This window comes from Vigna unguiculata, chromosome 7 (assembly GCF_004118075.2).
Source record: "Vigna unguiculata cultivar IT97K-499-35 chromosome 7, ASM411807v1, whole genome shotgun sequence".
Taxonomy (NCBI): Eukaryota; Viridiplantae; Streptophyta; class Magnoliopsida; order Fabales; family Fabaceae; genus Vigna; species Vigna unguiculata.
The window spans coordinates 31,035,310-31,050,495 of NC_040285.1; the positions used below are offsets into that span (position 1 = coordinate 31,035,310).

Below are 15,186 nucleotides of genomic sequence, written 5' to 3' on the forward strand. Positions count from 1 at the left end.
TAAATGTGGTATAATTTTAAATTAAATAGTGAAAATCATATGAAAATTAAATGGATATTCATATTTCTAATTAAAAATAAAGTTATAATTGGGAAGATAAAATTAAAATTAGTTGGGAATTGTAGAAAATATTATTTTTTAATTTTTTATTATTTTTATTACTGTTATTAATATTTGGAGGATTTTGAGTATTTAAAGAACATGATAAATTTAAATAAGTTTTAAATAAAGAGTTCACTACATCAAAAATAAATCCAATGAAGTGAGATTAATATAAAGTAAGTGCGCAACAATGTTTCAAACCTAACCAAGACACGATGCATTACACATGGTTGAGTTAAAAATTCTGAAACAGGCCTCATTTTAAAATAAAGTAAGAGTTTTGGACTTTGCCATCTTTGTGAAGAGTATATTACACACAAATCGGTTCAAAAACACTGAAACAAACATCAACTTAATCGAAGATTGATTCAACAAATTGAAGGGATAACTCTACCTAAATCTGCTAAAAATTTAATAAAAAAACAATTAATAAACATTCTCTTTAAGTGTCAGAAATTGTACATAAACTAAAACTCAATAAACATATATAAAAAATTGAAATTTTACAACAGTATACAAAATGCAATGACTGCATTGGACCAAACATACCAAACAAGCAGCACATAAATGAGCGCTTCTGCGTACACTTTTTTTTCGCCATTTTGAGAAAAATTGGTGAAAATTACAGAAACATGTCATTGTTCCTGAGAGGAGAAACTGTGGTCTATTTTGTCTGTCAGTGATGCCCATGCGTCAGAGTTCATATTCGCCTCCTTCAACCAGAAACCAAAGTCCAATCTAAGAAAAGAAAGGCACCCTTCAAACGTGAAAGGCTTAGAAAGAGTCAAAAAGCAATGCAAATTAGAATCAATGGCACAGTTCCTAAGAAAGAAATGTCTTTGGAAACAGTTGAAGTCCTATTTTCCTTTGGTCTAAATCCTTCTTGAATCGTTCTCTCTCCCTGTGTTCTTCCATCACAAACACCCCCGGGGGGTTGGAGGCACAAATTAGAAAAAAAATTAACAAGAGAAGGCCATTATGGAACCAATTTACATGTTGCAGACATTCATTCTATTGGAAAACCCCCTAAAATAAGATTCACAGTGGGGTATAAGTATGGACAAGACTTTATACCCGCAAAGATGAAAATTACAAAAGTTGGCAAGAACCTACCTATAACAAAAACTCCAAACTATACATCCCAACCATCTTTCCTACTGTCAAATCCACATTTACGACCACCTAAACTTCCATACAACTCTGAAAATTTCACCAGGCACTGGCTTCTTAGCTCATAATGCACTTTTGTGTTTCGGCTAATAGCTGCACCAGAAAACTTTGAAGTGTCAATTGCCCAAGCTGGTTTCACATAATCAACAGTCCTCGGTAATGAGCTTGCATTGGCATACAAGTAATTTAATAGCACATCTTCACAGTTAAAATACTGGTCCACCAGTTCCCTCCCTTGCATTGCTTCCTTGCTCCAGTACCTCTTGAAAGCTACTTGAGAATCAATGAAAGCTGCACCCGTGAGAATCATGTTGTACCCTTTATGCAACCTAGCATACTTTTCTCCCCTATATTTTAAAGGGCTCCCTGCAATGAGCCGAGGGTAGAATCCAACAATCCGATCCGGATGCTGACGCCAAACGTTAAAACCTCGCTCAATGTCATCACATGGCATCATAATGTCATCATCAAGCTCCAGGACAGAGCGTGTCTTTATCAATGGATCCTCCCTGAACCGATTATTCAGAGAGTTCTTTTCTTCTATCCTGATCCTTACTGGTACAGCAGAGTCTAGATCACTCAATTTCGGAGGAACTCCCTTGTTCCACACCACCACAATCTCCCGCACAGAAGAGCACCTTGAGTAGTGTTTCACATACATTTTCAAGTTCCAGAGCCGAGCATCATAGGTCATTGTTAACAATGTGAACTGGGAATATTGCCCTTTCAGCGGATAAGGTTCTTCTGAACCGTTACCACCATAAATATTTTTCACTCCAGTGCACATCAATCCAACCCCCACGGCAAATATTATGGAAAGAATAAACCTCCTAGCACAAGCATTATGCTTAATCTTACCTCGCAAAAACGTTGGGGCCCGGTTCAGACGGCTGCAAAACCGCCTTACCCTTGAAGAGAACACATTTGACCTTTCCCAAGATAAGATAGTCAAATTCCTTTTTCCAGAGTTGTGAATGATCCAATTTAGAGGGACAATACAATTCACAAATCCAAGTAAGACACCCAATAGCACAATGAGTATTGCAGCAACTGCGACAGAAGCACAGCCAACTGTGAATCGCCTGACTGAATCTCCAGAAGGAACACGATCCCCATCCATGACCCCAACCCAGCCACCGGATGGCAGGTGTTGCACATCTAAGTGGTGGTGTCGAGCACCATTCCAAGCATTTCGACCTTTATTTGGTTCAACGAAGCCTAAGGGTACTTCAACTTCTTTGTATTCATCACTAGTGAGAGTTTCTATCTTAAAAACGCGTACCTTTCTCCCATATGTATCACCACAGTTCTGACCCACACGATAAAGATTTCCTTCATATTTAAATGGCCTGCCTCCATTGCGAGCTCCAAGGCTCTTGTCAATGTTATAAATGGGATTCTTCTTGTGAGGTTTCCAAGGACCAAGAGGTGAATTGCCGTACCAGATCTCCAACTGCCCATTTTTCTTGGAGCCAAAACCACTATGATCTGAGCCAAAAAGCCAATACCTCCCACTATAATTGATGATAAAAGAATCAACAAGGGGCTTTTTTATGATGACCTTTGCCAACCTCCACTGCAGAGGAAAGTTAACTGCACGGTAGAGACGAAGGTCTCCCTTCCTGCTTCCCTCAGGCATCATATATATCTGAAATTATAATAAACAAGCAAAAAAATGAATAACATGATTACAGTTAACTACAATAATTAGTTTGAGAAATAAAAGAGCATTCGAAAAATGATATGCATCATGTTCATAACTAAACATGAACATTATTTTTTTCACGAGCAATACCTGGCCATCATGCTCAAAGACATATGGATAAGAAAGATGCCAATCCTCATTCAATGCAATTCCCAGCTGTTGCCATGTTGCTCCCTTATCAGTACTTTTTGAAACACCAATATCTCCTTGATTAGTGATTGAATTTTTTGTCTCATAGAACAAGTAAAAAGTATTTCCCTGAATTGAAATGCCAATATCAGTGAATAGCTTCTTAATGACTATCCATACATATAGAAAACAACAAACTTCAAAAAGGCAGACAATTAAAAATGAGATATTAACCTATCTGCATAATCATTCATATTCTTCTTTGTGCATGAGTAAAAATTACAATATCTTTTTAATAATTATAACTTTCTCACTTGAAGATTCGGATATCAGACTGAAACAAAAAAGTAGACACTGTGGTGAATGGACTAAAATATGTATGGGAACATGACAGGTAAATACAAAATGTGTGACACATAAAAATTGTTGCAGTCTCAATGATGTTAGAATCACTGATAAACTCATAGTTTAGTAGACAAATTTTAACTAGCGATAGAAAATAAGGGGGGTAAATATTAGAAACTAATTCCACCTTGTTTTGAAATTATATTGTTCAAAGTGTGAACTTGCGTATATACTTTGAAAGGCATGACTCATTTCGTTAGAATAATTCCATAGAAATTAAACCCATTTCACTATCTCACCCATTATATTTTTCCCTGACAACAAACACTTAAGATATTTTTCCTACAATGGTGAGATCTTTATGCATTGGGCTGCTCTTTGTTGAGACACTTGAAAGAACTAAACACTAAAAACAACACCATGCGTGGTAATTGTTGATCCTCCAAGAAAAGCACTTCAAATTCAGGTTACATTCTAATGCATCATTGTTCATAAATTTAGAAAAGAACTTCAAAGGAACGTGTGGCTCATTTCCTTTTCAACAACAAACATGGTCCAAAGGGAAAAAAAAAAACATATTGGCAATACATCATGTACAAGACCCATTAGTTTAATCAAAATGTAAATTTAAGGGGAAAAATATAGATAAAATGGAGATTGGAACTGTTCTAGGCACTCCCTATCATTGGATCCATTCCTATTAGCCTGTTTTCAATTATAAAACACAAAAACAAACAACCATACGAGCAACTGAATCATTTTTTAAACAAAGAAAACCCCCCATTATTAAAGCTATTGACTGAGTGATGACACTAAAACTCAGAAGATTTAATAATATCTTCTTACAATAAAAAAAGAAGGATAACAAACTGTGCTACAACACACACATAGATATACATACAGCGAGTAGGAAGCCTACTTTTCGTGTTATATAGAATACTAGTAATACAAGGTACTTAAAAGTACAAACCACTGATTGTAACTACAGATAAGCATGACACGTATAGAAACCTACTTTTCATGTTAAATAGAATACTGATATTAGGTACTTAACAGTATAAACAACTGGTTGTTTAGCTACGATCCCCTTTAAGTATGACACACAGTATTGGTAAGGATCTCGCTATCTTGCAGATAAGAGCAAGACCTTGAGGATAAGAACAAAATACAGGAAGTCACACGAGTCCTACCAAATCATAAATTTCTCTCTCATTTCACACTTCAATTGTTACAATCAGACATATATCCTGAACTCCCCGTCAACTTTTCAGCGGCTTCTCAAAAATATAAACAAGTATGGAATCAACTCAAGCAGCTAAGAAAATATCACTTGCATTATACATAAGTCCAGGCTCCCTGCCTTCAGCCAGAAAAAAGCTATACACGTATATGCTTGGTTTTCCGTTGGACTATCCAAAACAAAAACAAGTTGATGTAACATGATTTTTGGTAAATTTTCATATGTTAGATTCTATGTTAAAGAATTGATTTTAAATAGAAACAACTTTAGGTAACTTCTGGGTCAGATAAAAAACTTCTAATGAATTTTACAACTTTTAAAAGAAAAACATCCGACAAACATAAACCACATAAGTTCAAAATCAATTTTGCAGACCTTCACCCAAAAACACGCTATCGCTCCATGTCAGACTTTAAGATCCTAGCAATTTCCTCCAGATAAATGCAAGTTAACCCGGTGAAGTACAGTAACAATAACATGACGTCTTAGCTTTTACTGTTTCCCTAAACGTTCCAACACCAAGCCTCTATCCCGAAAGATTCATAACTGAATCTAAAAACTGAGTTCGCAAACTAAACAGTAAGTAAAAAAAGGTAGAATTTTGCCGGTCAAAAATGCAGACGCAGAAGGAATAAAAAGGCGAAAGTACTAAAAACAACTATTTCACAGAATCAGAAACACCAGATAGATACACGATGAGGGAAGGAAGGAACAAAGGTGACAACAAGAACCTATTATTATTAGTATTCCTATTGTTACTATTATTATTGATTATTATTACCTGAATAAATAGAAAAGGGTCAGCAACAAAATTACTAGGGAAACCAGCATCAGAAACTGAAGCACACGTCACCACAGGATTGGCGACAGGCCAAGCAGCACTCTCATCGTTGGATACATTTGCCTGCACACAATCAACACCACCATCACTCTCCAAACCAACAAAAAACACCCCACATCACAAAAAACCCAATTAAAATAATTCACAACCATCACTCCACCAAAACAAAACCAACACTACCAACAACCTTAAAACAAATACCCCCAAACAACAAAAATCATTTGTCTCTAATTTTTATCTTAAAAAAAACACAACTTCAAAGGAGAAACTAACACATACATGCAGATGAAAGAGTAGGGACAAAGAGAGAAGAAACTCACAGCTTCTATGGGTTTAAGAGAGAAAGGGGAGTCACCGTAGAAAATCCCAATAGACCAAGAACCCTCATTGTCATCACGACAACCGTAAGCGGAGAGAGAGGTGCGCACAGCAGGGGAAAAAGCGACCCAACCGTAGAGGGTGGCAATGGATCCGAACAAAACGAAACACCCGAAGAAGAAAACGAAACCCGAAGAAAATAACCGCTTATAGTACTGTTGGTTCTCCAATCTCCACCTACACGAACACTTCACACTCATATCACAACAACTCCCGCTGCCGCTGTTAGAACAACCACCGTTTCCTCCGCCGCCGCCGCCAATCTGCCCCGAACCCATCCCGCCGGAGAAATGCTCGGTGCCGCCGGGAGATCTCACACCACCCTGGCACGTTGCAACTCCGTCACCAGCATTCCACAATTCCCACAACACAACCGAACCCAACCCGTTTTTTTTTTCTTCGGGTCTCTTTCTCTCTCTATTCTCTCCCTTTCTCTCTATGCGTGTTTTTTCTTTCACGAGGGCAAGGTCGTAATTTTAGAAATTATTGTGCCACTGGACCTTCCTTACCTCGGTGGTCTGCTATATATACTGTTTCGCACTTAATGTTAAACGCTCTTTCAAATTTTAAAATTAAAATATTGATTTTATTTATTAATTGGGTAATTATCAATTAATTCAATAATTTGGTCCGACGTTAATTGCGCGCGTACGGGATGGAATAGTACTCGCTGCCATTGGCGAACACCTCAACTCTCACGCGCAAGACAGAACATGGAGAACCTCTTTCTTTCCACCAAATGACGTCATCCACCGTAAGAAAACAATGATGCAAATAACACTCCTTTCAATTTATTTTCAAAACTCTGACTTCAAATTTATATTTTTGTATAATTTGAAAATAAATACCTACAAACACACTAAGCTAATTAAAGAATAAATACTGTAATAAATATAAATTTATGTAAAATGATCCTATTTTTAATTAGACTTTAAAGATATTAATATAATGGTTTTATTACGTCTTTGAAACATATCATATAAAATAATTTTGGTCACTTTACACACTTGGTTAGTGTTTTTTTTTTCAATGTATTTTAGTTTTTTCCTTATTACAAGTATCTTTCAGTTCGAATATCAAAATATAAGGATTTAGTACATGCTACAAGATAAATATTTATTTTTACATTATTACATTTTATAATAAATAGATACTTTTTTTATATGTAAACTATATTAAAATTAAATTTAAAAAAAAAATATTTAAGTACATAAATTATATTTTTTTAAGTACATAAAATTTAATATCAGATAGTCATGATTATTCTAGAAATTAAAACTAGAGTTTTGCTGTGTCCTTACAAAATGGTGCCACCTTAATCAAGCCATGCTTCCAAATTTTAAAATGCAAGGTTTTGGGCCCACTTCCTTTTATTTCTAACTGGAAAAATCATGGAGGAGATTACAAAGTTGTGTCCAATAATAAAAATATATATCATATCATATATATGTACTATATATTATAATATAATATCACAAACCACAAGGTTTTATACAGGGTGGATATATTTGGCCAAACTTTACCTTAAATAAACTAATGATTATTTTATTTGAATTTTCTCTCTGAAAATTATATAGTTTGACTTAAATCAAATCCTTAAGAACTAAGATACAAAAATTTGTCTCATTTTTTCACACTGCCATATTAAAAATTTGTTCCATTGTTCATAACGTCATCTTTGGTGTTTTTTCCTTTGTTCTTCATTGTGGATTTTCCATTATTAAATATTTGTTCCTTCGGTTAAAATTCTCACTTTTATGTATATTTAAACCATATCCAACAAACTATTTACTCTATCAAGAAGATGCTATTATAAGTAACAGTAGAGTTTTTTCAACCATTGGACTGATTTGACTTATCTGAATTTGATTCATAAAAAAAAAAAATAGATGAAATTTAGATTTAACCTGATTCATTTATAATTTAGATGTGACCAAATCCAGTTAAAAGTATAATCTATTAATAATGATTTTTTTTAATATTTTTTATTATAATTATTTGCCGTTTGTAATTATATTAATTGATAATTTAATATTTAAGAATTATTATGATATTAATAATATTTATTTAAAAATTTAATTTATCTGTTGGTCCATATATATAAACTAACGGTTTAATTTTTAACAATTATTTTTACAATAATATTTTATAAAATAAATATTTTTTATTATATTATTATAAATAAGTGAGTTATATTATAATATAATAAATATATAAAATAAATTAAAAACACAAATTTATTTTCTTAATTCATCGATCTGTAATAAGTTTAATTAGTTTGAATTGACTACTTTTAATGCAATAGGTATGAATTATACTGGCTGACATTGAAACTCCTGTAAACGAATATTCAAATACAAATAAAAAATGTTTTTTTCATAAAATATAATAATCCCTTTTAATACACCTATATATTTTCCATTTGTTTATATTTTACATTATCCATGTATTGACTAATTTATGTGGTCAGATTCTGTCGACATTAATTTCATGCTTGATATGTCATCACAAAAATAATTAAATTTAATTATATTAATTTATAATTGATATTTTTAACCCGTTTTTGATAGTACACCACTCTATATTAGTCATATGTAAAATAAACAAGTTGGATTAACGTTTTTTTTTTTTAAAATTGTTACAATTAAAAGGAAAAAATATTATTTTATTTGAATGATAAAAAGGTATTTGATACTCTCTATCATATATTATTATTATTTTTATATTAAAGTTCTTATTTAAATGAATTAGTTAAGTTTTTATGTTGAACGTTCTCTGAGTGAATAATTGAGTAGCAGTAATATATCGAGAAATTAGACAAAATAATTTAAGAACTTAGTTTTCTCTTAAATTCACTTTGATATTCTTCATATATATATATATATATATATATATATATATATATATATATATATATATATATATATATATATATATATATTATATCATTGTTTTAATACATTATCACTTTTACAAATTTTATGCTATTTTCAAGTTTTAGTTGAACAATATTTGTGATAATATGTGATATCTTTTTATTAGAATTTATTGTTTTAAAAATTAACTTACTTTTTCAATTGTGTGTCTCTATAGTTTCTTTTATCAGTGATTATATATTTTATATACATGTGAGAAAAATAAAAGAACATGAGATAATAACTCTGGAAGTGGATGAATTAATTAATTTTGGATCAAATACCTTTCATTTCCAACTAAGAAGTGAGGGAGGATATTACGAAGATGTTCACAATAATAAAAATAAATGTCATGTGTACTATGTTTTAATATAATAATATCACATACTATAAGGTTCTATACAGGGCAGGTGTATTTGGCCTCGAGGATTGCGATAACTAAACTAATAATTGTTTCATTTGAATTTTGATTGGGAATATTATTTAGTTTGACTTAAAAAAAAAATAATTCCTTAAGAACTAAGATCCCCTAGCTGAGTTTTTTTTATGAAGTCCCTCTTGCATTTTTTTTTCTACTTTATTTTACCTCTACATAAGAACAAAATTATCTTATTTTTTATGCTGCCATGTTAAATCCTTGTTTCGTTCTTCACGACCTTATATTTAGTGATTTTTCCCTTTTTCCAATTCCCGTGATTTTTAAACTATTTTTAGCAAAGTATTTATTTCATCAAATAAGGCAGGATTATACCATGGTAGAAAAAAAGTAGATAAACTAAGTCATAAGAACACTAGAGTAAACTAATATATAGTAACAGTTTTTTTCTTACTAACAGTTTTTTCTTTTTACTTATTGTATTTAATATTAATTAAGTTTAGTTGAAGGTGAATATGCGTATGTATTAATGGGAGTTTATGATTTTTGTCTTTAATATTATCGAAGTTTAATTATGTTTTAGTTATTGATAAATTTGAAGATTTTTAATTCAGTCTCTAATAAACTATAATAAATTTGTTATAATTGATTGAATACTCTATGATTATAATTTTTAATTTTTTAAAATAGTAAAATTACTTATGACAGAGTCACGAAAGATAACATAATATAATATGAAAAGTTGTCAACACGGGTAATCCCACCCAATTCGGCTTTACTCATCATGGTTGATCATTTACTGAGTCAATTCAATCAAACTCACCTATTAGCGAGCCAAAAATATTCAAACCCGACCCGATCCACTGCGGGTTGATGGGTTAAACGGGTTGACTCACTTAAAAAAATAATTTATTTATTTATTTTTCAGTCAAAACTAAATTATAATTCTAATTATAATCTAAATAAACTTTAATACAATCCAAATCCAAACCAAAATCACAAAAATACAAATTATCTATGTGTTGGCTAAAAAAAAAACCTAACATGACTTAAATGGAGAATCCAACTTAACAAAAAATACTTGTGCAACCCTTTGTTTGCAGGTTGGTGAGTCAACCTGGCTCACCACGGATTCAATCCGGGTGAGCCGGGTTCTAAATGATTCAGGTCAAAAATCAATCCGTATTGAAATTTGTAAAACTTTCAACCCAACCTGAACCCGTTGTGAGACAAGTTAACTCGCGGGTTCTAACCCATTTTGACAGTTCTAATATAATAACTACGTTCACATCAACCACACATCACTACATAAAAAAAAATAACAACGGATATTTATTTATATTTATTAAATGCTCAATAAATATTATTTATATTTATTTATATTTATTGTTAAAATAAGTATTCATTTATTGTCTTTAAAAAGTTTAAATTTCTAAAACAAAAATCATTTTCTAATACAACTTGCACTTAAACTCAAAATAACTGCTTCAAATTTTCAATTACAAATTAACAACACAAATTGAAATAACTTTATCATTTTCAAATAATCTCAACATGCGTTAATTGATTTCCATTTATAACAATTTCAATTTACCCTTCTAAAGCAAATACATGTGATTAGATGTACCTAACACTATATACCTATAAAACAACTTAACAAAGATAAACAACTTTTCATCACTTTTTCAAATATCTATTCAACAAAAACTCCACGCCAATCATCAAATCAATTTAACTCACATATCTAAACAAAAACACATCAAACAAATAATATTTTATTAGATATTAAACCGTCAAATATATCTAAACTAATTGTATTAAACTTCTTCTTTCTCTTAATTTTGTAAACTTCAAATCCTATTATTCAGCATTGATTAAACTAGACGGCTTCTGCTTATAAAACCGAATGAAAAGCCAATTATAATGCCAAAAAGGAAAACCCAACGTTTTGCCCTTTTCTGCTAAATTAATATTAAATACAGAATGATATGATAATTCTTGTTTGGATCAACAAGACGGCTCTCACACAATGCTTCATCAATTCCCTTTGTCACTTGCTATGAAAAGAATATAGAATATTTACAAACATGATTTCTCCAACTTCTTTTTTTTTTTTTATTGAGATTATTCACATATTAGTTTACTCAGTGCCTTATTCACTTTGGAATACTCAAGTACATCAAAATGAGTTTAATTATAATATAAAATTGAAATTAGACACACCTACAAGAATGTAGACTCTTTTAAATATACTATTTCTTTTAAAGTGGCATATCAACTTTTTATTTATTTTTATCTAACAAAAGTTTTGAATACGAGAAACAGTGTTAAGACGTGGAATTGATAGAGAGAGAGAGAGGAGAATTTTATATGAATAAGGTAAAGTTAAAGATAATAATAAAATGAGTTTGATATGAATTTTATTATTATTTAATATGATTTCCACTTCTAGTTAATCTATATAAAAAAAAACTTTTCATATATGTCCGTATCTAGTTTTCTCACCAAAAAGGAACTATTACGTTTTTGTCTTACGAATTAAATCTTGATCACCAAACAATAATTCATTATTTATTAATTATTATAAAATATTGTCATAAAATGAATGGAACAATAATTCATTATTTATTTATTATTATAAAATAATGTCATAAAATGAATGGATGAACTTAACTTAGAGAATTATAAGGTAATTTAGTGATAAAATTAATAAAAATGATGAAATAATTTATGGGTTCAACTATCTTATTAACATCTGAGAGCTATAAAATTGATTTTAAGGATTTTGAAGAAAGGATAAAAGACGTTGTGTGTTCTCTTTCACTAACAAAATACTAACAACTAATAATTTTCGATGAAAAGAAAAAAAATTCATATTTGTATTTAAATATGTTATGTTAGACTTACATATTTTTTCAACAAACAAAGTGTTTTTAAAAATTAGGTTTTATAAAAGATTTTGCTAAATTTGTTTTGTAAGTAATTATGGGTGAACTATAAGACTTTGTGACATAGCTTGACCCATAATCTAGAATGATGACATTTTTGTAGGAGTTATTTTCAATTGAGGACGACTATGAGACTTATCTAGGGAGGGTGCCTTTAGACCTTTTAAAAAATCTACAAGTCCATTATTGTCCATTATTTTGACCTTTATTTATAGAGTAAAATGTAACATTTTTAAAAACGTTAACTAAATATAGTTTTTATCAAAATATAAATTGTTTATCATAAATTTAAAATATAATTAAAACATTTATTTGTTTGTATTTATTATATAATTTATATTGAAAAACAAATATTAGAATAAATTTCACAAAAAACTGTCACCTGAAATTTCTTACAACAAATCAAAACTAACAATTATTGAAATGAATAATTTTAGAGAAATGCATAACCATTAGGTCATCGTGTTACAATTCTTAACCCTTGATTAAGGAAACAATGATCCTTTTCCTTTTTCCCGTTTTGAATGAGCTTTTAGATTTTTTTTCTTTTACATAGGAAGAGAAAGAAAATTTGAGTAAAGCACGTACGATGAAGAATTGAAGAAAAGACGAAGACTATGGAAAATTAAAACGAAGGTTGTTGGTAAGAATCGCGATTAAGAAAGAAAGAGCGAGTTTCGTGGCGAAAAGAGTAGTGTGGCTTTTTGTGGGGGTTTTGTTTACACTAGAGAAGCTTCGTGGTGGGGGTGAGGTGAGGTAACCTTTGGAAAAGCCATAACACGATTGTGTGAGTCATAGTTTTGTCAATGGAGGATATGATTTTAATGTTTGAGATCTTTTCGTGTGGAGAATGCTATCATTGTGCCTCTCATTCTCTCATTTTATATCCACCTTCTTCACCTGTCATTTGTCAACACCAAAATTGAATGCCCTTGTTGACTTAAAAACAACCAAGTCGTGGAAATGCTTCTGCTGTTTAATAGTTCTTTGATAAAAGAAAAAGTAAATGATGGAAAATGCGAAAAATGTGGATTCTCTCATTGTCATATTGTTTATAGTTTCTCTAGAAAATTTAATTATTTTTTATACGTTGAAAACAAGAATATATTTATATGAAGTCTTACGCCGACTAAAGATAAGACAATTTTATAATATATACGTGGGGTGTAAATCTTATCTTAAAATCTAATTTTGTGGGATTAAGTTAGACTTAAAATACACTTCTTTTTAACCTAATGACTTTTAAAAATTGTTAGATTAAGAATATCAATGTATCAAATTTTGTTTTAGTTTTGTGTTTTTCGGTTTTATCCGAAGATGTTCTCAGGAAGTGGTTGGCATAGTTTTGCTTTAGATGAATTATTATAGGTTGAAGGGTAGTGGGGGCATGCACCCAAAAGAAACAAACATTGACTTTGAAATTTATAGAGTGGACATAATGGTGGCGGCTACCACATAAGTGTTCATAAATATCATTTTTTCTGCAACGTGTAGAACCAATTTAGAAATTTTGGATTTCATGAAAAATACATAAGTTATTCCATGGAACTATATAAGAGGAAAAAGGGGGGTTAGTGTCGTAGAAGTTTAGAATATATGGTATTATATTGAACATTTGTGATGTGGTTTATGAAACATCAACTTCTAATGTCCCCAGTTGCACCTTTATATATAATGAAGAATATTATTCCTTGTTTGAAGCTCACTTCTTCTTGCTTGATTGAAACATCGACTTAATCTAAATTCAGGCATCATTAGTGGAAAAAGGAATATGTAGGAAGAATCTTCCAATCGTCAAAAAGAAATAGAAAAATTATAAACAGATGTTGTGGAATTGGTTATCTAGAAGTATATGCTTGGGTATCACTTTTTTTTCTTAAGGAAATATTCTCCCTTTTTTTTAAAAAATTCAAACGAAACAAATTGGAGTGAAGATTCGATTCATTATAAAGTAGATTGAAGGTGAGCGTATTACTCTTTTAAAATCGAAAAAATAATTAGTTTTGAGAAATTGAAAATCTAGTGCAAAGTTTATATATATATATATATATATATATATATATATGACCATTTGTATTGATTTTTAGACCTAACAAGTGATACTATAATATATGGTTAAAATCGGCTCAGACGAGTATTGATTCTTGTATCGAAAGTTTTTCTGACAAAGGTTACAGATAAACGTGTCCCGTTAAAAAAAACAACGGGTACAGAAAAAGACAAATAAGGAGTACTCGTGGTTGAGAATACTTCTACTGAAGAAGACATGTAACAATGTAGTTGAAGGGATTCACACTTGAAAGAGAGATTATTAAGAATCCAAGTGTGAGCCTAAGTCCCACATTGGCTAGAAATATATTCCTAATACTTTAAAAATGTATACACCAATAATAATTAAACTAAGTTTTTCATAATTCCATTAAGAAAACTTTTTAAAAGAAGACTTTTTCTCTGATTGTTACGGCCAAAAATGTTTTGCTGAGCTAAATTTAAACCATTGCATATTGTTACTAAGAAGGTGTTCATCACGTGATTATATAGCTTCAATTTTTGATTAAAAATATATTTGAACTAAGCATATAAAAATATATACAGTTCAATTTAAAAAAAAATAATCAAACTAAAAAAATTTATGGTTTAATTTGAATAAATTTTAAATTTTAAATTTCGTATTAAAATATTTTTCTTTCTTTTGTCTTTTTACTTCCACGCTAATAAAAATATTGAAAATTAAATTAATAAAAACATAAGACTAAATATTTAAAATCACGCGTGTTGTTTTGAGATTTGTGGTGGGACGTAGTGGATAAAAATGTCTACGGTGAAGGTGAAGAGGAGTAAAAGAATTTATGAATCACATGTGTAACATTCTTAAAAACATAACATAACATATAATATATTTTATTAGAGGGCTGAGAATATATATATATATATATATATATATATATATATATTAACATACAATCCAAACATATACAAAATATACATATATAAAAATAACTACAAAAGATAAATAGCCAAAATAAAATCTCTACTC

At 30.4% G+C, this 15,186-nt stretch overlaps 1 protein-coding gene across 1 annotated transcript; it reads right to left on the bottom strand.

The window, feature by feature from the left end:
* Positions 1-781: 781 nt before the first annotated feature.
* Positions 782-6,397, bottom strand: LOC114192428 (glucosamine inositolphosphorylceramide transferase 1). The gene is made up of 4 exons (XM_028082146.1): positions 5,853-6,397; positions 5,473-5,595; positions 3,068-3,235; positions 782-2,920 (listed from the first exon to the last, which is right to left on the bottom strand). Exons 1-4 carry the CDS (start codon positions 6,186-6,188, stop codon positions 1,235-1,237), a joined length of 2,313 nt encoding a protein of 770 aa, XP_027937947.1. The 5' UTR covers positions 6,189-6,397; the 3' UTR covers positions 782-1,234.
* Between the last annotated feature and the right edge of the window lie 8,789 nt (positions 6,398-15,186).